The sequence below is a fragment of the Protopterus annectens genome, chromosome 1.part1 (genome assembly GCF_019279795.1).
Source record: "Protopterus annectens isolate FY-2018-M chromosome 1.part1, PAN1.0, whole genome shotgun sequence".
Taxonomy (NCBI): domain Eukaryota; kingdom Metazoa; phylum Chordata; order Ceratodontiformes; family Protopteridae; genus Protopterus; species Protopterus annectens.
In genome coordinates this window covers 242,422,050-242,446,984 of record NC_056726.1, presented here as the reverse complement: position 1 = coordinate 242,446,984, position 24,935 = coordinate 242,422,050, and the positions used below count along the sequence as shown (strand labels likewise).

Genomic DNA, 24,935 nt, shown 5'->3' with positions numbered 1-24,935 from the left:
AGGTGAGCCATCTAGAAAGGGATACTTCAGTGACTGGAAGGCCCAATTTACCTTCCGCATATGACAGAAACAATTGATCAGATTTCCTGAATTGTTTAGTCCTGTCTAAGTAATATCTAAGTTGGCGATGAACATCCAAAAATGTAGCTTTTGTTCCGATCTGTTTGAATAGTTAGGGAAAAAAACAGGGAGATCAATAATTTGGTTTAGGTTTATTTGAGAAGAAATTATAGGCAAAAAGGATGGATTAGTACGAAGAGATACCCCGTCTTTGTGAAAAACTAAGTAAGGAGGACGACTGCACAGAGCATGGAGTTTGGATACCCTTCTCGCTGAAGTTATAGCTACTAGAAAAAGTGTCTTCCAAGAAAGCAACTTCAGAGAACATGAAGCCGCCGGCTCGAAGGGGGGAAGAATTAAAGATGCCAGAACCAAGTTCAAATCCCATTGAAGCGGGGGGTCTTTGATTGGAGGTTTGAGAAGAAATACACCCCTTAAGAAGGCTTTACAGAGTTTGTGAGCCATGATGCTGGACTCTGAAACACCAACATGAAAATTTGATATGGCAACCAATTGAACTCTAATGGTTGATGCAGAAGATCCTAAATGAAAGAGTTCTGCTAGAAAATCTAAAATAGACTGGATAGGTGCAGTAAAAGGATCTATGTTTTTCGATGATGCCCAAAAGGAAAACCGTTTCCATTTGCTACTATAAATCTTCCGGGTAGAAGATTTATGAGACACTATCAAGATATCTCGGACCGAGCGAGATATTTAGGGAAGCCTGGCTAAGGTTGGAATCGGAGAAACCACACTGTGAGGTTTAGAGAAGACAGAGATTGGTGCAGCTGACCCGATTGGTGGGTGATCAGATCTGGTACTGGGTCCAGATGCCAAGGCTGCTCCAAGAGGTAACGATGAAGAAAGGGAAACCATATCTGTCGAGACCAGTAAGGGGCAATGAGGATCATTGTCACTCTCAAGGCGATGGCTTTCTGAATTAGTTGAGATATCAGTGGAAAGGGGGGAAAGGCATACAGAAGTCCCTGGGGCCAATCGTGGACTAGAGCGTCTCTGGTGGGATGGCCTGGTAACGGGAAGAGAGTGAAGAAGTCGTGACACTTGCTGTTTTGGGGAGTAGCAAAAAGATCGCAGCAAGGCTGGCCCCATTTTAGGAATACTTCTTCTAGAACTGACTTCTTTAGAGACCACTCGTGTGGCATGAGAATTGCTCTGCTCAATTTGTCTGCAATAACGTTGGATTTCCAGGGAATATGCGTTGCTATCAGAAAACGCTGAGAAGAGATGGCCCATTGCCAAAGTCTGAGTGCCTCTTGACATAAAGGGTATGATCTGGTTCCGCCTTGTTTGTTGATGTACCACACTACGGACATGTTGTCGGTTTGAATTGCAATAGTCCCAGTGGGAAGAGAGTCGTGAAGGGCCTGCAACGCTAAAAGCACTACTCTCATCTCTAAGACATTTATGTCCAAGTGGCACTCGAAAGGTTGCCACGTGCCCTGGACTGCACTGCCCTGATAATCCCCCCCCACCCGATCAGGGAGGCATCTGTTGTGAACGTGGCGACTGGGGGGGGGGGGGAGTGAAGGGTCTTCCTTGGAGGAGTTGAGGTGATGTGATCCACCAAGACAGTTGATTCTTGCATGCTTGAGTTATCAGTATGGTATGGGACATCGGGAGCTGTTGATAGGACCACTGAGTAAACAGCATCCATTGGAGGATCCTCATGTGAAAGCGAGTTAAGGGGAGAAGGGGAATAGCTGCTGCCATGAGTCCTAGTACCTTCAACACCAGTCTGGCTTTGACTTTGACGCATTGTAAGAGAAGGGATACTTGGTTCCGTATGTCTGACACCCTCTGCTCTGTGAGTCTGGCTGAAAGATTCCATGTATCTAAGGTGGCACCTATAAAGACAATAGACTGACAAGGCGACAAAGCAGATTTTTCAAAATTTATTGAAATGCCTAGAGCTTGGCAAGTTTGGATGGTGAAGTCCCTGGATAGGAGAAGCTGATGCCTGGTGGTGGCAGTAAGGAACCAGTCGTCCAGATACGGAAACACCTGGAATCCTTGACGTCTCAAGTGAGCCGTGACCACTGCCATGCATTTGGTGAACACACGGGGGGCTGTAGTGAGACCAAAGGGCAGGGCCCTAAATTGGTAGTGACTGGCTCCCAGCCTGAAGCGGAGATATCTCCTGGAGCGTCTGTTCATTTTGATGTGGTAGTACGGTTCCTGAAGATCTATCAAGCACATCCAATTGTCCTGACCCAAGAAGGGTAGGATGGACTGTAGAGTGACCATCCGGAAATTTGTTTTTTTGACAAACCTGTTTAAGTAGCTGAGATCCAGTATGGGTCTCGAGTCCCCTGTTTTTTTTGGTACCAAAAAGAATTTGGAGTAGATTCCGGATCCTTGCTGGTCTGCCGGGACTGATTGGATAGCTCTTTTTGATAGCAGCTTTGAAATTTCTAATGCTGCTTGTTCCCTTAGACCGGGTGGAACATCTGGAAGTGATCTTTTTGGTTGGGTTGGGATGTGAATGAAGGGAATTTTGTAACCCTCGGATATGATCGACTGTACCCATTTGTCTTGAGTAAGGGAAAGCCAGGCTTGTGGGTACAGTGATAACCTTCCCCCGACTGCCTCCGAAGGTGGACAGCCAGGCAGCCCCTCAGGGGTGCTGAAAGGGTTTGTCAGAGAACATTTCTCTGCTACCCTGGTTTTGCAGACCTCCTCTGCCTCTAGGGCGGCGTCTATTATTATTATTACCCCCCCCTGCCTCTAGAGGGGACTCGGCCTTGTGCGTCAGATGAGACTCCCTGGGATTGTTTGCGGAACCACATCTTTCCTCCCCTTTGACCTTTGGGATAGGGTCTAGAAGGGGTAGAAAAACGGACTCCTACAGCAGAGAGAGTCTTACCTTCTACCTCGCACCTGGTCAATGTATCCTTCACCTGTGGACCAAACGATGATCCATCAAAGGGAGAGTTGGTGAAGGACGTCTTGAAAGGGTCCGCAAAGTTGCATAGCTGCATCCAGGCGTGACGTCGTAAGGCAACGCCTGTGCCTGCGGCTCTACTCGCCCCATCTGCTGCATATGAGACCAGCCGCATGGAGGAGTTAACGATGGAATTTAGGGTTGCCAACTGGGAGTTCATTGTGTCTTTGAACCACCCAGCTGTAGGATCCTTCATCAGTTCACCCATATCTTTGAGTAAATCTCTTTGGAGACGAGTGAAGTGGCATAAGTAGTTCAGCGACCGCATTGAAAAGGTCGCTGACGAGAACATCCGCTTGCCGTACCTGTCCATGGTCCTAGATTCTTTGTTAGGAGGATGGACAGGAACCGAAGGATCAGCTAACTCCTCCTTTGTGGTCGCAGCCACCACCATGGCATCAACAGGGACACCTTTGGATAAAAACTCTTTGTCTTTGGGGGCAGTAATAAATTTGGATGGTCTCCTCGGGGTGGGTTCCACTGAGTCAGGAGCCGTCCAAGCCTTCCTTGCCACCACTTCCATAAGGGGGTCAAAGGGAGGGGACACCCAGGAGGTAGAAGGGCAAGAACCAAACGCCTCAAGATACACTGACTCATCCTCCAAAGGATTAAGGGCTGGCCAGTTCCCCCTCTGTTTCAGGATCTCAAGGATGTCAGCAAAGGAGACATCCTCAGAGGGGGATCGAGGGGACCCTTCGGATTCCTCTAAGTCAGTGTCAGAGGTGATAGACTCAGGGGAGTCAATGTGCTTCCTCTTGCACTGCCTCTTTCTTGGGGGATCTCCTGCAGGGTCAGGAGAGGCCTCGGAAGAGGAGGAAATTCCCAATGGGGAATCTTGAGGAGTTGGCTCTCTGCGGTCTGAGACAAGGGGGTGAGTAGAAATCACCGCAGGCACTGTAGATGGAGGGGCTGAAGGAGCTGACTGTGGGACAGAACCTGGTTCTAGCACGCTCCGCATGACCTCGAAGGCACCCCTGTCAGGCAAGGCCCGAGGCCCCCGCTCCGAAGAGACAAGGACCTCCCCCGGCACCGACAGAGACGGCTCCGAAGCCGATGTCAGAGCCGAACTTACCAACGCCGAAGCTCCGAGAGGGAGAGCGGGGTCGGACAAGGGTCTGATGCCACTCGCCCCCTCGGAGCCGATGAGAGAAGCTCGGCGCCGAGATCCCTCCAAAGAGGAGATCGGAGCAGACGACGGAGCCGAAATGGAAGGTATCGGATCCGACACACCGACAGTCATGGCTCTGACAAGCCTTGGCTCCGAACTCAAAGGAGTCGGAGGAGGAATGTTTTGGGGAATGGGAATAGCCACTGACTGCTGAGTCGGGCTATGCAGCATTTGGGCCAGTGCCTCAGAATTGAGAAGTCTACTCACCACCCTTTGCAAGTCATGGTCTGATAATCTGGAAGACCGTGAGGAATGAGTTTTGTGACTTCGTTCTGAAAGAAGAGGGGATCCTGGCGCAGAGTGCACGGATCCGATAGAGGGGGACTTGGACCTCTTTCTCGAATGTGGCTCCGATAAGGGTATCGGAGCAGACAAAGTTCTATCAGGCCGGAGCCGAGGTAACAGTATGAGGCTTAGAAACATCAGCTCCAGCCGGAGCCGATGTCAAAGCCGGCTTAGACTTCTCTGCAGTCGACTCAGGAGCAGCAGCCGACTGCTTGGAAGTTCTTGGAGGCTTCCCCAACACAGATTGAGTCAGGGGGCCTTCAGGCTTTAATAAGCCCCGCAAGATAAGCTTATTCTTGCGTTCCTGCAGGACTCTAGGGCTAAACCCATGACAAAAAGCACAAGAGTCCTGCAGGTGCAAAGGCCACAGGCAATACACACAAGAAGTGTGACCGTCTGTCAGAGACATTTTCTGACAGCACGAGTCACACTTCTTGAAGCCTGAGACCTTGTCTTTAGACATAGTAAAAACAGAGAGGCTAACACACACAAACACAGTCCAGACACTCTCTACAGAAAAAATTATTAAAATAAATTATTAATGTTAACCCACAAACAGACACACACAAGCCCCTACAACACTAAAAAATATTAAAGGACTAGGGTGAGGGAAGGGCCAAAGGCCTAGAACAAAGGTAAAATGGGAAGGGGGCTCGACAAAAAGGGGTCGAGATGTCTAAAAGTTTAAAATTAACTAAAGGATATGATTAAAACTAAAAAGGGGGTAGTTAGAAGTATCTAAGAAAAAATTTGAACTGACCTGCTTGAGCCGGTAGAAAAGCGCACCTCGTCAGCTATAGCGGCAAACGAGATCTGGGTAGTTACCGCCTAGCATTGTGGGATATAGGGGAGCCTCGAGCTGGTGGAATTAGCTCTCGAGCTTTAGTATTGGCTGAGTCGGAGCCGAGGATCGGCTCCGAACCCATCCAGCATGAATGAAGGCGAGATTGACAACTTAACATCATCCGTTATCATAGCCATGAATAATTTCAATTGTGCTGCTGTGCATGATGGGAGGACAATGACAGTTGACAATGACAGCATGTAAGACAATGAGGAGAATAGATGCTCGGATCATGCAGTGGAAATTAAAGTTCTGTCAGCTGCAGTGGAAGATAATTAAAATATTCCATAGACACTACTTCAGGAAGTCAAAATAAGTAGTCTGCCTACTGAGTTCTTTTTCATTTGCAGGAAAAACAGCTGAAGGGTAGGATTTTTCATTATGTAGCAATTATTCACTGTTGTTCTTTTACAGTTATTGTTTCATCTGTACATGGATTATCTATCGAATAGAAAAATGTGGAAGACTTATTGTATACAAACATTGATTCAGTTTTCATTACGCATATACAAGAATCAACTGCAGTGTCCCCAGTATGAACTTATGCTGCACTGATGATGTCAGCAGCAGTACCAGATAAGTGTACTGTGTCTCGGGGTCATCACAGATCTGTGCAAAGCAGCGGTGAAAAAGACTTAAAAAGTAGCCTGTTAACAGATGAGACATTTTGTGTAGGGTTATTTTGTTGTTATGGTTCACTATTCAAAATCTAAGGGCATTTGACACAGTCAGATAGTGATATGTAAGACATTTCCACATTCATAGATAACTTTCAGTGGTATGTCATGAAAGAAAAACAATGTAAATCTTGCAATGTGTCTGCCAAAAGCTTTCCGACAGAACTATGAACAATCAGATGTAATGGGATCCTATCTCGCCTACATTCATAACTGATGGGTTCGAAGCCGATCCATCGGCTCCGACTCGGCCAACTAGTACACTAGAATGAAGTCTCTTATTGGCTGGGCTACCCTCTATCCCAGGATGCACCACACCTGCTTCCCCAGATCTCGTTTGCCGCTTTACAAGCTAGACGTGGTCTCGACTTGGCTGGAGCTAAGTGTACTTTTATTACTTTTTCTGGTCTTTTGACCTTGGGTTTTCTTCACAATTTAAAACAACAGCTGTTTTAACGGCTACTTCGTGTTTTTTTTGTGTTAGTGATTGAGCGTTATTGATCGATCTTATATATCGGTTGGTCGGGCGAGGCCCGTTTAAGTTAGAGGGCCTTTGCCCTTCTTAGTGGAGTGACTGTGTTGTTATTTACCCCTTTTTTCTTACGGGCAAAGTCCGTTTAAGTTAGAGGGCTTTTGCCCGTTGTTGTGTTCTTTTTTGTGTTTGTTATTTCTCTTGTGAGGTAAATCTTCTCTCTAGAGAGCTTGTGCCCTTTTTTTCTCGCGCTCTAACAGTTTGTTTTTTAGTCACTTCTGTTCTTTGCGTGAAATTAGGATATTGCATAGTGTTATTGTATAAGCATGTCTAAAGAACAAAAATCAGGGTTCAAAAAGTGCACTAGGTACAATTATAAAATGTCTATTACAGACAGTCATGCTATCTGTGTATATTGTTTAGGGCCAGAGCATTTGCAGGAGACATGTAGTGTGTGTCATGCTTTTTCTGCTAGGGTTCTTCAAGAACGAAAAAATAAATTGATCTTGAAGGGTCTTATTAAGCCCTCTTTTGAGGAAGCTTTGGATTCATCTTCTACTGCTTCTAAAAAGAAAAGGTCGTCGGCTCCGACCAGTCCGTCTGAACCGACTGCTAAGAAGCATAAGTCGACCTCTTCTTCCTCGGCTCCACTGACTTCGGAGCCGAGGGTCGAAGGGTCTGCCTCGATGCCTCTTTCCTCGGCTCCATTAGTTTTGGAGCCGCAGGTTGGAGCATCGAGAGGCGAATCACCTCCATTGGTTCCAATGGTTTCGGAGCCGGTGGAGGTGTGCAGCTCAGACTATTCTCCCTCGGCTCCGAAAGCTCCTTCGGCGACGATCCCTATTCGTACTGTGCCCGATCCGGCGCCGATAGTGTTGGAGCCCTTTCGGAGCCGGTCCGCTACATTGTCTGAGCCGAGAGGGAAGTCGTCTTGACCCCTTTCTACTTCCTCTAAATCCTCCAAATATAGAAGTTATGTTCTTACCATAACGTTCCATGTTAGTTGTCTTCTTCTCGCCTTCTTTCTTGCTGGATGGGTTCTGAGCCGACCTCGGCTCCGACTCGGCCACTCTAAAAGCTCGAGAGTTGGATCCACCGGCTCGAGGCTCCCCTTATATCCCACAATGCTAGGCGGTATTACCTCAGATCTCGTTTGTAAGCTAGGCCCAGTTAATAATAAAAACCAGTACTACTGGAAAGGGAGAACCCACCTCTATAAAAAGGAAGGGAAGAAGGTGACCTGAAGCCTGATCAAGGAATATATGCACAGCAGAGCATATATCTATAGCAATATAGGTGGTAGAAAGAGAGGTCACAATCAAACTCCTCTACGTCTGTCCAGGCTAGGGGGAAGGAGGGTGGGACGCAAGAAAGAAGGCGAGAAGAAGACAACTAACATGGAACGTTATGGTAAGAACATAACTTCTATATGTTAAGTTGTCTATCTCAACTTCATTCTTGCTGGATGGGACCGCGTCCCTAGCACCTTGTCCCGGGTGGCCTATCGGAACAGACTCTTGAGAACATTGGAACCAAAGTTAGCTCTATGTCTAGAAGCTAAATCCAACTTATAATGAGAAATGAAAGTGTGAGGAGTAGCCCAAGTAGCCGCTGCACAAATGGTGTCAATAGGCAGCCTGTCTTCGAAGGCTATAGAGGTAGCCAAAGCTCTGGTGGAGTGGGCCTTAGGTTTGTTAGGCAGTGTTTGGTGTCTAATTTCATAAACAAAGGAAATCAGAGATGTTAGCCATCTGGAGAGTGATACCTTCGAAACTGAAAGTCCCTTTCTGCCTTCTGCATAAGAGACAAACAACTGGTCAGTTTTTCTGATCTGTTTGGTCCTATCCAAATAATACCTTAACTGACGATGAACATCTAGCCAATGCAATTTTTGTTCAGACCTGTTAGAAAAGTTAGGAAAAAACACAGGGAGGTCAATGCTTTGATTTAGGTTAGACGCAGAGGCTACTTTAGGTAAAAAAGATGGATTGGTTCGTAAGGACACCCTGTCTTTATGAAACAATAGATACGGTGGTCGATTGCTGAGTGCATGGAGTTCTGAGACCCTTCTAGCTGAAGTAATGGCTACCAGAAAGAGAGTCTTCCATGATAGCAATTTCAATGAACAGGAAGCTGCAGGTTCGAAAGGGGGAAGAATCAAAGATGTGAGAACTAAATTAAGGTCCCAAGAAGGAGGAGGATTTCTTATAGGAGGTCTGAGAAGAAAATCTCCCTTCAAAAAAGCTTTGCAAAGCTAGTGAGACATGATGGCAGAATCTGAAATGCCCACATGAAAGTTAGATATAGCTGCCGATTGGACTTTGAGAGTAGAAGGAGATGAACCTGCGTGAAAGAGTTCCGCTAGAAAATCAAGAACTATTTGGATGGGAGCAGTGAAAGGATCTAAGTCCCTTCCTTGAGCCCAATAGGCAAAACGTTACCACTTGCTAAGATAAATCTTTCAAGTGGAAAATTTATGGGAAGCTATCAAAATATCTCGAACAGAATGAGATATTTGAGAAAGCCTGGCAAAGGTTGGAACTGGAGGAACCAAGCAGTGAGGTTCAGAGAGGGGAGGGAGCGATGTAACTGACCTGACTGATGGATCAAAAGATCTGGAACTAGGTCCAGATGCCACGGTTGCTCCAACAGAAATTGATGTAGAAAGGGGAACCAAACCTGTCGAGGCCAGTAAGGAGCAATGAGGATCAATGAGGCCTTCTGAGCGATAGCTTTCTGTATCACTTGAGAGATTAGTGGGAAGGGAGGAAATGCATACAGAAGTCCCCGGGGCCAAACTTGGACTAGAGCGTCTCTGCTGGGCTGGCCTGGTAACAGGAATAGGGTGAAATAATCTCTGCACTTGCTGTTTTGTGGAGTAGCAACAAGGTCGCAGCAAGGCTGACCCCACTTGAGAAAAATTTTCTCCAAAATAGAATCTTTCAGAGACCACTCGTGAGGCATGAGGATAGCTCTGCTCAACTTGTCCGCGATAAGATTGGACTTCCCGGGGATGTGCGTTGCAATCAGAAACTGCTGAGAAGAAATCGCCCATTGCCACAGTCTGAGTGCTTCTCGACATAGGGGATAGGACCTGGTTCCGCCTTGTTTGTTGATATACCACACTACAGACATGTTGTCCGTCTGGATTGCTATCGTTCCCAAGGGAAGAGAGTCTTGAAGGGCTTGCAACGCTAAAAGCACTGCTCTCATCTCTAGAACATTTATATGCAAGTGGCGTTCGTCTGGTTGCCATATGCCCTGAACTGTTCTGCCCTGATAATGCCCCCCCCACCCGATCAGGGAGGCGTCCGTTGTCAGAGTAGCAACCAGAGGGGGAGGAACAAAAGGTCACCCCAGGAAGAGCTGGGGGGAAGAAATCCACCAAAGAAGATGATTCTTGCATGCTTGCGTAATCATAATGGTGTGGGACATCGGAAGTTGTTGGTACGACCATTGTGTGAAGAGCATCCATTGAAGGATTCTCATGTGAAATCTGGCTAATAGAAGTAGAGGGATAGCAGCCGCCATAATCCCTAGTACTTTCAGAACTAATCTGACTTTGACTCTGTTGCTGTGGAAGAGAAGAGAGACCAGTTTGCGTATGTCTGCTATCCTTTGGTCTGTGAGTCTCGCAGACATGTTAACTGTGTCTAGATTTGCGCCTATGAAGGTAATAGCACGACAAGGCGACAAAACAGACTTTTCGCAATTTATTGAGATACCTAACTTTTGACAAATGCGAAAGGTGTAGTCTCTGGCTATTAGAAGAAGATGCTTGGTAGGAGCTGTGAGGAGCCAGTCGTCTAAGTATGGAAACACCTGGAATCCTTGACGTCTCAGGTGAGAAGCTACCACTGCAATGCATTTGGTAAACACCCGGGGGGCAGTGGTGAGTCCAAAGGGCAGGGCTCTGAATTGAAAGTGACTGGTTCCCAGCCTGAAGCGGAGGAATCTCCTGGAGCGTCTGTTCATTTTTATATGATAGTACGCATCCTGGAGGTCTATAGAGCACATCTAGTTTTCCTTTCCCAATAGGGGTAGGATGGATTGTAGCGTGACCATCCGAAATCTTGTTTTCTTGACCGACTTGTTCAAGATACTGAGATCCAAAATGGGTCTCCAGTCCCCTGTTTTCTTTGGAACCAAAAAGAACTTGGAGTAGATTCTGGATCCTTGCTGGTCTGCTGGCACTGGCTGAATGGCTCTTTTTGCAAGCAACTTTGAAATTTCCGATTCTGCTTGATCCCTTTGAGCGGGTGGAACATCTGGAAGGGATTTTTTTTGATTGATTTGGAATACATAAGAACGGAATGGAATAGCCTTCGGAAAAGATGGACTGTACCCACTTGTCTTGAGTTAGGGATCGCCAGGCTTCTGGGTACAGTGACAATCTTCCCCCGACTGCCTCTGAAGGTGGACAGTCGGGCAACACCTCAGGGATGCTTGAAGGGCTTATCGGAACAGGTTTCTCGATTGCCCTGGTTCTGCGGACCCCCCCTGCCCCTAGGGCGACGTCTACCATTATTGTTCCCTCCTCTGCCTCTGCAGGGGAACCGACTCTGTGCGTCAGGCAAAGTCCCTTGAGATTGTTTGCGGAACCACATTTTCCCACTTTTCTGGCCTTTGGGGTAAGGCCTAGAAGGAGTAGAAAAACGGACTCCGACGGCAGAAAGAGTTTTGCCATCCGTCTCGCACCTCGTCAAGGTTTCTTTCACTTGAGGACCAAAGAGGGATGATCCATCAAACGGGGAATTAGTGAAAGACGTTTTAAAGGGGTCCGCAAAATTGCATAGCCGCATCCAGTCATGCCGGCGTAAGGCCACACCTGTCCCTGCGGCTCTGATCGCTCCATCAGCCGCATATGAGAGGAGGCGCATGGATGAGTTAGCTATAGAATTTAGGGTAGCCAGCTGAGCGTTCATCTTATCCTGAAAACCCGCAGCTGTAGGATCCTTTAACATCTCACTCGCTTCCTTGATCAAGTCTCTTTGAAGACGAGTGAAATGACGGAGGTAGTTCAGCGAACGCATAGCAAAGGTCGCTGGCGAAAACATCTGCTTCCCGTACCTGTCCATAGACTTAGATTCCTTGTTAGGAGGATGGACAGGCACCGAAGGATCAGCTAGCTCCTTCTTAGTGGCAGCAGCTACCACCATAGCATCCACAGAAACTCCCTTAGTCAGAAATTGCTTATCTGCTGGTGCTGTGATAAACTTTGAAGGTCTCCTGGGGGTGGGGTCCACAGAGTCAGGAGCCGTCCAAGCCTTTTTGGCTACCACCTGCATGGGGGGGTCAAGGGGGGGGGGACACCCAGGAGGTGGAAGGGCGAGAGCCAAACGCCTCAAGATACACAGATTCATCCTCCGAAGGGTTAAGGGCTGGCCAATTTCCCCTCTGTTTCAGGATCTCTAGAATGTCTGCAAAGGAGACATCTTCAGAAGGGGAACGGGGGGAATCCTCTAAATCCGTGTCAGAGGTGACAGACTCAGGTGAGTCTATGTGCTTCCTCTTGCACTTTCTCTTCCTAGGGGCTCCCCTGCCAATTCAGGAGAGGCCTCGAAGAGGATGAGATCCCCACAGCGGATTCTTGAGGAGCTGGCTCTCTGCGGTCTGGGATGAGGGAGTCAGCAGACATAACCTGAGGCACCGAAGAGGGAGGGACGGACGGAGCCGACTGTGGAGTTGAACCGGGTTCCAACACACTCCGCATGACCTCGAAGGCACCCCTGTCAGGCAGAGCCAAAGGTCCCGCCCGAAAAGCTGAAAACCTCCCTCGGCACCGACAGCGATGGCTCCGAGGCCGATGTCGGAGCCGAACTCACCAGCGCCGAGAGGGAGAGCGGGGTCGGACAAGGGTCCGATGCCACTCACCCCCTCGGAGCCGACGAGGGAAGTCCAGCGCCGAGATTCTTCCAAGGAAGAAATCGGAGCCGACGACAGAACCGAAGACAATTGTATCGGTTCCGACGCTACCACAGTCTCGGTTCCGAAATGCCCCGGCTCCGAGCTCAAAGGAGTCGGAGGAGGAACATTTTGAGGGATAGGGTTAAGCATCGACTGATGAGTCGGGCTCTGAAGCATTTGGGCCAGTGCCTCGGACTTAAGAAGTCGACTCACTACCCTCTGAAGGTCATGATCCGAAAGCCTCGATGATCTAGAGGAGTGAGATCTATGGCTCCGTTCAGACAGCAAGGGAGATGCTGGAGCTGAATGAACGGAGCCAAGGGACGGTGACTTGGACCTCTTTCTAGATGTCGGCTCTGATGGTCTGATCGGAGCCGACTCAGAAATTTGCAATGCCTCAGCCGGAGCCGAGGGAACCACAGAAGTAGCAGTTCGAGTCTCATCGGCTCCATCTGGAGCCGATGTCGTAGTAGGTTTTGAAGCCTTAGGCGTCGACTCAGTAGCTGGAGCCAAGGACCTAGGAGCCTTAGAGGGTTTACCCGAAGTAGCAGTAGGGGGACCCTCAGGCTTAAGCAAGCCCCTTAAGATGAGCTTGATCTTTCTTTCCTGCAGGACTCTAGGGCTGAAGCCATGGCATACAGCACAAGAGTCCTGCAGGTGTAAAGGCCCCAGGCAGTACACACAAGAAGTGTGACCGTCTGTCAGAGACATTTTCTGACAGCACGAGTCACACTTCTTGAAGCCTGAGACCTTTGAATCCTTGGACATATCAAGGAACAAGAGTAACCACACACAAACACAAACACACCGCTTACACTATAAACCAAAAAACAGAAACTTAAACTAAGTAATTAGCTGTTTACTGTTATAAGTCCCTACAGAAAACACACACACTCCAAGGGAATGGGAGGGCCCGAAGGCCTAAGGGAAGAACTATAAGTTCTTAAGGTAAAAAAATTAAAGAAAACTAGATTAAAGGGATCAAAGACCTTTAAGGTAAGGGGAAACTGTATGGAAAACTAACTTAAAGGGTTTCTAATCAACTTTTTAAACTATTTCCTACACTAACCTGAAGCCGGTGAAGCAACACGTCTCGATAGCTGTAGTGGCAAATGAGATCTGAGGTAATACCGCCTAGCATTGTGGGATATAAGGGGAGCCTTGAGCCCGTGGAACCAACTCTCGAGCTTTTAGAGTGGCCGAGTCAGAGCCGAGGTCGGCTCCGAACCCATCCAGCAAGAATGAAGGCGAGATAGACAACTTAACATCAGCTGTTTTTAACAATTTTCAGAGGAAAAAACCCCAAGGTCAAAGACCAGTAAAAGGTAAAAGAAACCACTTAGCTCCATCCAAGTCGAGACCACGTCCAGCTTGTAAAGTGGCAAACGAGATCTGGGGAAGCAGGTGTGGTGCATCCTGGGATAGGGAGTAGCCCAGCCAATAAGAGACTTCGTTCTAGTGTACTAGTTGGCCGAGTCGGAGCCGATGGATCGGCTCCGAGCCCATCAGTTATGAATGTAGGCGAGATAGGATCCCATTACATCTAAAAGTTATGCAACACTGAGTTCAGTGTGGATGACATCACTGTCAGTGTACTGGAAACTGTAATAATATTTATGATATTCACCTGTTCTTAGAGTAAACACATTTACAGAGTGAAGCATGACAAGCTTTTGATTCTTTGGAAGTTTTACCCACGTAGGTGCTAGGGTTACGCTTTAGGCCAGCAAATGTTATACTCAGCATTGTGGGTAAACTATATCCTGCTATTACTGTGGATCTTTTACACATTTAGCCAGTAACATTTTAAGCAATGAAAGATGATCTATGCCAATTGCAGTACCAACATGTGTGAGTAGATTGTGAAACATCACTCTTTCATGTCTGTTTTACAAACAGTGGTGTAGGATAACAGTATAGAAGGACTTTGAAGTTAACCTGGAATAATTTTGGTTTATACACTGATGGAGAAGGACAGCTACATGAAAACCATAGACAGACTGACTGCTGACAGTGTATCCAATGCAAACCAATGTATAAAACCCGATACTTAAACGAAAGACACAATTTTAAGAGTTTTTTTGTAGAACACAAATATGGAATCAGCAAATGCTGTTTTTCTCTGATCACATCCATTTTGCTTCATTTTTTTTAGACAGAAGAAAAACAGGAGAATGTATTACACATTCATAGATAGAACACTGATACTGATGATTTACTGTGGTGGTGGTGCTGCGGTAGCATTGTCGCCTCACAGCTAGACGTTCTCCCATTCAGTTCTCAGCTATAGCATCTTCTGTGTGGAGGCATGCATGAATTGGGCATGCCTTCGTTGAAGGTTTTGCGTCAGGGCTAGCAACTCGCCACGTAAAAATCCACTGCTATTCATTAGCGGACCAGAGTTCCACTGTGGCGACCCCTAACTGGGATAAGCCTAAAGACACAACAACAACACTGATACTGATGATTTGATGTAATTAACGGAGGGATTGTGGTAAGACAATCTATGTTAATCAGTTACATGCAAGTACTTCTGATTATAATTGGATTTATTGTAAAATAATACCAAAGAGAAAAGACAGTAGCAGTGCACAATGTTTTATAATGAAATGTAACAGCATGTATTTTACTGGTGGTACATAATGAAACCTTACTGTAACAAAAAATATAAAAATGGGGACAGATAAAAGACAGTTAAGGAAAGCACATTAGGATTAAGGAGTCTGTTATGACAGAAATGTCTTACTTTAATGGACAGAAAAGAAGCTTCAGATCTACAAAAAAAAAAAAAAAACAGCATTTCAAAGGATGCATATAAATAATTTCAGGAGGGCGATGAATGTGGTGTATGTGTCACAAACAACATTCAGAACATCTAAGTGCTGCTGTCTTCAAAAGGAAGATTTGATTATGGCAAGTTATGAAAAGAAGATGCATGCCACTACTGCCAAACTCATTATAAAACAGTAGTTTTTTTAGCAATGACAAAAAGCTAACAGGATAGTTACATGCAAAATACAGTGTGACACTTATGTGTAACTGGATGAGATACGGATGCAATCTTAAAGACAGGTGACTGACAAAGAGGTTTACATGTCAAACTATGATGTGGGTGTGTATTGCTGTTTTTGAAGGAATACACTCGGCAAGGCACTGTACCTGGATAGAATATGACACTCTAGGCATAGAAAATGAGGCCTAGTACCTGTGAAGAAAACCTATTAACTTGCATAACTGCTGGTATTTGTTCATATGGAAAATAATGCAGATGACAGCAGGAAACATTACATCTGGTGTACCTAAGGGGACTGTGGTGGTGCTGTGGTAGCGTTGTCACCTCACAGTAAAATGTTGTCCCTTTCGATTCTCAGTTAGAGCATCTTCTGTGTGGAGGCATGTGTGAATGGGTGTACCTTCTTTGAAGGTTGTGCGTCAGGTCTGGCAAATCGTCACATAAAAATTTACTGCCAATCATTAGCGGACCGGAGTTCCGCTGTGGAGACCCCTAACCGGGATAAGCCGAAAGACCCAACAACTACAACCTAAGGGAAGGTTTGGTATCAAAAATTGAGAAGTTCAAGAACAGACTTTAATAAAAAAAAAAAGGTTCGTTGGTGTACAGATCAGAGTAAAGGTAATACTGGAATGTGTATGAAACAAGATGACAATGTTTACTATGCACAGCCATGGAAAACTGTACCTGTTTTTAACAGTGCAAACAAGTCATAGCAATTAATAACTGAAATCTGATACAAGAATAGAAATCAAGTATTATCGAATGCTTGCAAAGGTCAGGATGTTGTAGTTACTGAAGGGTTAATGAAGGATAACCCCTTAATGGTATTACTGGTGTGTTAATATTAGATACAGTTACAGTACATTGTCAAAAACCTATATATTCATTACTTAAGCACCACTATTACACTGACCTGCACCACAACTACCTCTCCTGCTGCTCCCTTGTAAATCATCTTACTTATCTGCAGATAGTTAATGTTTTGCTAAGTCTGACAGTGACATGTCTCAAATTTCTGCAGGAAATTAAAAGTTTACATTTTGCTGTTAAAACTAACAGTGGTGAAAATGTGGTGCTCAATACTTTTTTTTTACAACTTTACTTGCATTAAATCTCTATTTCTATTGTATTTGTCAGTATTCCTACAATGTTTTTTTTTCTCTATGAGCCTCAGCAGAACAGTTTTTCTATCTGTACATGCAGAGTGCCCTACACTACTGCTAAATAACTAAAAATAACATAAATGACACACTAAATAAATAAGTGTACAGTTTGGGGCTGAGAAATAAAAAAAAAACATGTTAGAATCTTTTCACAGATATCCTGTCAACTTGCTAATAATTTGAAGTAAATAAAAAAACTTACTTTTTATATGCGTTAGGGAAAAAAGTAGAATGAAGTACAGTCAGCAGCTCACTCAGAGTGCAGTTCTTATAACCATCAAGATAAGAATATTTCAAGGTCTCATACTGCCGCTCAAGTCCGTTGTTGGTGTTCACTCCAATATGCTCTGTTCCTGACCTGTACACATGTGCCCACATCTGCAGTAAACGAAATATGACAGAATTACCACACATATACATAGGAAATGTGTAGGGACTAAGTATAAGAAGAAACAAAGAATATAAAATATAGTGAGTTACAAACATTTGTCAGTGCCAAATTGACTTATTTACATTACTATTATTATTATTATTATTTATTCTTGACATATTGACTTAAACTGCAGTATTAAATGTTAAACGTGTGCAAAATAAGACAGGATGAGACATTGATCAATACACTGGTAAGACATTATTCCTTTACTGCATTCAAAAAGTTATGCTACACAACATTTGTGGGCAGTAGACAGCATATCTTTTCAGATTGTACCCCATATCTGAATATTGTACTTTTATGTTCAACAGCTAAGTTTTTGCTTAGTTCCAAGCCCTCGTAACCGAGTCGGCCTAATACTAAGCTTGCGTACACCAAAAACTCTCAAACTATGCTGTTACCCATAACGCCCTTCTACCAGTTAACTCAGATCGGGTTTGCATGCAACATATAGAAGAAACTGAAAGACAGAGGTCATCTATGCGCAGAAACCCTGAAACACAAGGACCCAGAAGATCCGCCAGGAGCCTTTTGGGGGGGGGGTGATGACTGGAAGAAGATGAACAACTCAGATTCTTTATCTGCAGTTGTTAATCTTCCTATTCATCATTGATAGGACAGAATCCCATGCTACTCAGAGAACCTGGGTGGCCCTCATGGAATAAAATTCATGAGAAGCATTTAGCCAAAGGCCGCTCTTCCCCTGGAGACCAGATCCAATTTGTAATGCTTGATGAAGGTATGGAGTTTAGGCCAAATGGCTGATACACAGATGTCATCCATTGAAACCCTGGAATGGAAGGCAACAAAAGTTGTGATAGCCCTAGTTGAGTGAGTTTCGATTTCAGCAGGCTTAGATTCATTTGCAAGACAATATGAGAAGGTAATGCAATCTCTGAGCCATTTTGACAAAGTAACCTCAGATATAGCACACCCCATTCTAGGGCCAGAAACAGAAATGAAAAGTTGGTCCGACTTGCGAAAGGACTTAGTTCTGTCCAGGTAGAAACATAGTTGTCTATGAACGTCCAATAGATGCAGACAGTATACTCCCTTGTTTGAATAATTTTGAAAAACCACAGTGAGCTCAATGGACTGGTTAATAAATTAGTCGGAAACCACCTTGGGGAGAAAAGATGGATTAGTACGAAGTGATACTCTGTCCTTATGGAAGATCAGGTACAGGCTCTTGATGCATAAGGCTTGTAGCTCAGATATCCATCTGGCTGATGTGATCGCCACCAAAAACAAAGATTTGCATGGCAGGAATTTTAGGTCACATGTCACAGCAGGCTCAAAGGGGGGCAGAGAGAGAGACTGGAGAACATGGGAGAGATTCCATGCCTCCACAGGCTGCCTGATAGGAGGACTGCTATGGAAAATTCCCTTGAGAAAAGTCTTGCAAAGTCGGGTGAAAATAAGAGGGACTCCACCTGAACCATTATGGAAATTGGAAATAACTTATAAATGTACACAAATGGTGGAAGCTGATGGCCCACTGTCAAACAACTCAGAAAGATAGTTAAGAATAGCAGCTGCAGAAGTTGAAAAAGGATTTAGCTTCCGATTATGTGATCAGACAGCAAATATTTTCCATTTGTCTCTAAAGTTTTCTGGTGGATGGTTTATGGGAGGCCAGAATAATATCTTGGACATATGAGGAGAGGGTCTTCTGCCTGGCAACTAACGGAAATGGAGAAGCCAAACTGTCAGCTTGAGAGTGGATAGATTTGGGGGAGTCAGCCATTGTGGGTGAGTTATTATGTCCTGAGAATTGTCCAGGATCTAAGGAGTTTGTAACAGGTGAGGTCGGAGGTAGGGAAAAAACACTTGACAAGGCCAGAAAGGGGGAATGAGAATGACTTTGCATTTCAGTCAAATAGCTTTACTTACAACGCGTCTGACCGAAGTAACCGCTACCAGAAACAAGGTCTTCCAGGACACAAATTTCAAATCACATGTTGCAGCAGGCTCAAAGGGAGGTATAGTCAAAGTTTGAAGCACCTTAGACAAATTCCATGGTTCCACAGGTTGCCTAATGGGAGGCCTGGACTGAAAGATTCCTTTTAAGAAGGTCTTACATAGACAAGAATATATAATAGGAATCCCATCTGAACCAACATGGAAATTGGAAATGGCAGCTAGGTGCAACCGAAACGTGAATGCCGAAGCATCACCAAGAAAAAGATTGGTCAGATATTGAAGGACCGTAGCTACTGGTACAGAGACTGGATCCAGAGACCGCTCTTGAGCCCACAGACAACAAAGATTCCACTTGTCTTTACTTGTCTTTATAAAGTTTCCTGGTAGACGGTTTGTGAGAGGCCAAAATAATATTTCTTACCAGGGAAGAGAGTGATTCAAGACTGGCTACTAATGGAAGTGGAGCTGTCAGTTTGAGCGTTGTCAGATTTGGAGGGGCCAAACCTTGAGGATGAGAAATGAGATCCTGACGAAGGTCCATTATCCATGGAGGTCTGAGCTGGTGTGGCTGTAGGAAGGGAAACCAAACCTGTCGTGGTCAGAACGAGGCAATGAGAATCAGTCTGCTTCTCAACCGAGTGGCTTTTCCTTAAGACCAAGGGTCAAGGGAATGGGAAGATAAGCATACAGGAGACCTGTGGGCCAATCGTGAGTCAGCGCATCTCTCGGGAGCTCCCCCTGTGAAGGAAAGAGGGCAAAGTAACTACTGCACTTCGTACTGGAGGGGGAAGCAAACATGTGCAGCAAGGCCGGCCCCAGCGGCTGAATATCTCCTCCACCACTCTTGGATTGATAGACCACTCATGAGGAAGCTGGATGCATCTGCTCAGCCTGTCCACAGTCTCGTTGGAACTCCCTGGAATGTGAGCTGCAATCAAGAAATGGTCGGAAGCTACCGCCCACTGTCAGATTCTCATAGCTTCGTGACAAAGAGGGTAAGATCTGGTCTCTCCGTGCTTGTTGATGTACCAGACCACCAACATGTTGGATTGGATGGTAATTGGTCTGAGGGGAAGAAGAGGATGTAGAGCTTGTAACACCAGCAACACAGCTCTGAGTTCTAGAACAATAATATGTAAGTAAACCTCCAGAGGACACCATGTGCCTTGAATCGATCTTCCCTGAAAGTGGCATTGGACTGAAGAGGTTGAAAAGGAAGACACCAAAGGTTTTCGTCCCTCATGATCCACCAAAGAAGATCCTGTTCGCAACGATCGGTGATAAGGATCAAAGCGTTCAAGGGATGATGATTGTGAATCCCTTGAGTCTGAAGGAGCCACTGTAGTAAGTGCATACAGAGTCTGGCCAGCTGAACGATAGGAATGGCCACTGACATGGAACCCAAGGCTTGCAGGACTTCCCTTGCAGACACTTTCCTGTGGTCCAGTATCACTTGCACTTGTAATGTCAGTATTAAGAGCCTGTGATGAGGAAGAGAGATAGGCCGAGCTGGGTGTTGAACATAGCCCCTATGAATTCCAATTGTTGTGAGGGCTGAAGGTTTGATTTTTCCCAACTGATGGTGATACCCAAAGACTCCATCAGAGGAAGAGCATAGTGAAGGGCCCTGTCCATTCGACGCTCGGCTGGGGCGGAGAGGAGCCAATCGTCCAGATAAGAAAACACTTGGAATCCCTGAAGTCTCAAGTGAGCTGTCACCACTGCTAGACATTTTGTGAACACTCTGGGGGCCATCGATAGACCGAAAGGCAGGGCTCGGAATTGAAAATGGTTGGCTTCAAGCCGGAAGCGCAGAAGTCTCCTGGAGCGTTTGTCCATTTTGATGTGGTAATATGCACCCCGGCGATTAAGAGAGCACATCCACACACCCTTCCGAAGAAATGGGAGGATGAATTGAATCGTGACCATGCGGAACTTGATCTGTATGACTGACTCGTTTAAATGACTTGAGGTTCAGAATGGGCCTCCAGTCCCCCATCTTTTTTTGGGACCAGTGGCGTTGATCCTCTGGGAAGAAAGTACCCTGTCTGATCTCATGGGGATAGCTTCTATAGAATCCAGACTCTTCCAAACTCACTACGGAATGAACTTGACTATCTCATCTGCAGGAGGGGTCACCCAGGAAGTAGTGGGCCGGGAATGGAAAGCTTGTAGGAATATGGATTCCTCCGTGAATGGAGTGGACGATTTCCAGTCATCCCACTGACTGAAAATCTCCAAGATTCCCCAAAGGAGAAATCATCAGGGGGTGATCTAAAAGAACCTTCCCCATCATCCTAATCCATATCCACAGTAAGGGACTCTTCAGGGGAGTCCATGTGTTTTCATTTGCACACCTTCTTTTGTGGGGGTCTTCGGTGTGGAAGTCCAATGAGGCCCTGGACAGAGGGGTGCTTTGGGGTAATGGATCTCTGCTAAGGACCGGCGATGGCTGAGTTAGGGGGCAAACCAAGGCATGACCTGGAAGGTGAGGGTTGCTAGCCGCCAGTGCCCTTTCCATAACACGGAAGGCGGGTCCACACGAAGAGGGATGGTAGCCTGGAACCGAAGAGTACTGAATCAGAACCAGGGTCACACCCCGCTCTGAACGGCCCACCTCAGAGAATGGAGCTTTGAATGGCTTTGTTGCAGATATGACTCTCGGAACAGACACGGGAGTCGAAAGGACTGCCGGTGCTGAAGCTGGAACTGAGTATCCTACCACCGAAACCAGGGGTGAGAAAGGTGGGATACTATCAGAACAGACACTTCAGGGAGCAAAGTTGTTCGGGACTGAAGTCAGAGGTCCCATTAAAAACTGCGGAAAAGGGGACCTGGGAATCAAAAGATCCCCCGCAGGTGAATAAGAAGGAATCGAAGGAGGAATATTCCCAACACCCAAAACAGAACAGGGTCTGGAGATTCCTCTTGCAGTAAGAACCTGCTCAACAGCACGAACAATGTCTAATTCAGAAATGCTCCTGACAGATCTTACCGACATCCTGGATGGGGATTCAGGTCGGTCCAGAATGGGATTGCTGGCTTGACTGGCAAACGGATCCACAGAAGATGAATACCTGGTCCGCGGTGAGGAACTGAACGGAACCGAGGCTTCTCACTTAATCTACTTAAGCGGTATAGTTTTCACCGAGAGGGGGCTCGGAGCCGAAGTCACCATCGGAGTAGAGGTCAAGATGGGATCCGAGGTTATTGGAGCTGAAGACTGTATGGGCGATGTCGGTGCCGAAGTGTCCAAAACCAAACTAGTTGGAATCAAAGAAATCAGCAGTCTAGATGTCATTGATGCCGAGCCCGGAACTGACAAATCAGACTTCCCAGAAACTGCGCTAGGTGCCGAGATCAGTGACACTGAGGCAGCGAGCTGATGCTCAGAGGAAGATCTACAGGCCTTAGATCGATGGGTCTTGCCCGTCACCAGCCGGTAAAGAGGGGTCTGAACGAGAACGCTTCTTGTCCTTTACTGGAGGGGGTGAGACCTCCGCAGAAATAGTCTCCGAGAAAGGAGTGGAAAGCAATCCTTTCAGGGTCAACTTGTTGCTTTGTTCATACAAGGTGCGTTGGCTGAAACTCGCACAAATATCACATGGGTGAGTCACAGAAAGATGCGAAATGCCTAAACAATAAAAACATTTACAATGCAAGTCGCTGTTCGGTAATTTAACACTGCACGACGTACAGTGTTTAAAACCTGTAGTGTCCTTCTTCTCAGACATACTGCACACACTCAACAAATGAAGAAAGAAATGGAGAGTGGTAGACTACCAGCAATGGTAGGAAGAAATACCACGAGTGCGGTAAAGGCAAGAAAGAAAGGCAAGAAATACCAACAATGATAAGTCAAATACTTGTGGGTAGAAATAGACTAAAAAAAAAAAAAATAGTAGCAAAGATAAAGAAAGAAATATATAAGAAATACAACTTTATATAAATATCATATGACTTAGCTGGAGAGCTTGGTGAAAACGCTGCTAATGGCTGCTCGGCAAACGAGATCTGGGGTAGGGGTGGAAGGGAATTGAGGGTAGTCACGTAGCTTGAGAGTTAGGTGTACGCTAGCTTGGTGTTTGTCCGTCTCGATTTTGAGTGAGGAATGGAAGAAGATTAACAACTTCAGATGAACTTTTTGCAAATTACACAAGAGCTCGCAATTCATGTCTGATTGCAATAGCATCAGACAACATGGGAGTTATGTTAGGTTGGTGGTGAATTATGGGTAAAGGGAGGAGCATGGAGATTTCAAATATTCTGTGATCTGGAATAAGTGGTCGAGTCATATCATAAAATCAGATCCAAACCCAACTACTGAGGAATGAATGAAAATGACAAAAGATTAGCACTTCAGCCTTGACAGTTTCCTGGGTGATAAGATCTGTATTACAATATAAATTGTAGAGCTGCAGCAGATGTCACGTAAGGTTAAACATCCATGGTGACATCAATTAAGCTGAAACAAGAAGCATGACTACTGCACAAAAACAAATAATCAGTACAAATTAAAGAATCAAATCAGAAAGAGATACCACTGAAAGCCATACTGAGACACTACTACAGCTGAAGGTTCTGTGTACATAACTGTATTCAACTTATCATATGTAAGCCACATGATTAACCTTCTGCTCAGCAAGAGATCAATCTTTACATCAGCAAACAAGAATGTATAAAGTTATGATACATAAAACATTTAAAAAATTAATACATTACTATCATAACCCATTAAATAGAAATGTTTATGACATCACCTGTTAATACTTGAAAACTGCTTTAGTATAAATACCTAATTGTAGCAGCACACTGCAATTGTAATGTCTACCTTGCACCTTAGGTCACTGTTGAAAAGGAAGTTGGTAAACATCATCTGGGCTCTGTAAAAGCCGACTTGAAATTATCCACTCTTTAATAAATGAAATATCATCTGTTCGAGGCCATACCATCTCCTTTCAAACAACTAGAAGTGGTTGTACTGACATTACGGTACTGTGGGGATCATGGCACTGGCCCATTTCCACAATACTGTCATATCTCAGAGTTGTTATATAAAATTTGCAGGAAGGTTGAGGGGTGCAGGGATAGTTGTTCCCCTTGAAAAACAGTGTAGTTGTTATTTTGACACTATTCCAGTTCAAGGAAAGTCAGTGATATGGTGCTGACTGAATGATGTTTGATTTTGCACACAATCAATAATCCTACCTACATTGCTCTCAACACATAAATTTAATGTACATATCACAGCACATAACATTCAGGAAGCCTACAAATAATCAGTACAGAATAACTACAGGTGTAACATACAGGCATAGTACCTGGCCTCTTGTAAGGTAAATGTATGAAACCTAAAGTTTACAGTGGAATATTAAGAATGTTTTTGTGTAATTCTTTTTCATCACACCTGCATATAATGCAGTAATTATTTAAGGAACAAAATAAAGTACTTTACCTTAATGGCAGGTAGCCACTTTGTTGAAAACCATTGCCTAAATGCTTCCCCTGTTTTCCAACACTGGCTCTTCTTCAGTGCAGTAAGAGCTGTATGAAGATCTTCTGTTGTTGCAGCATGTGCTATGCTACGAAGCATTCCTAAAATGTTTTTTCGAAAATTGTGAACGCCATGATCTTTCTTAGCTACCCATTCTGTCCAAGCCTTTTCACGGTGGAAGTCACAGAGCATTATACTGGCATCTGAAGTGCAGCACAAAATTAAGACTTAAATTAGTCGTCATTTAAAGTTGTAGAACTGTTTCCAATAATGCCAAACGGATAGGAAAAAATACATAATACTTACATACATCCTTACAATAATGATTCCAGTCACTATTTCTACAATGTCACTTGTAATAATGTAACTGCACAAACATACATAACCAGTGTACCACAATCTCATACATAACCTCTCCCTGTTCAAACTAATGGCATACTGATAACTGCAAGGTTATTAACAAAGGTACAGAACAGCTTTGCTCTAGATAACCGAGACATTATCAATACTATGAATATGTTAGTATGTGAC

At 45.2% G+C, this 24,935-nt stretch overlaps 1 protein-coding gene across 2 annotated transcripts in view; it reads right to left on the bottom strand.

The window, feature by feature from the left end:
- Positions 1-5,702: 5,702 nt before the first annotated feature.
- Positions 5,703-24,935, bottom strand: part of LOC122804449 — a 70,046-nt gene continuing 50,813 nt past the window's right edge. For both annotated transcript variants that reach the window (XM_044074315.1, XM_044074305.1), the window contains 3 exons: positions 24,366-24,607; positions 16,757-16,932; positions 5,703-5,760 (listed from right to left, as the gene is read on the bottom strand). In XM_044074315.1, the coding sequence (XP_043930250.1) occupies positions 5,757-5,760; positions 16,757-16,932; positions 24,366-24,607 (422 nt within the window). In that variant the 3' untranslated portion in view covers positions 5,703-5,756. The remainder of the gene's footprint in view (positions 5,761-16,756; positions 16,933-24,365; positions 24,608-24,935) is intronic.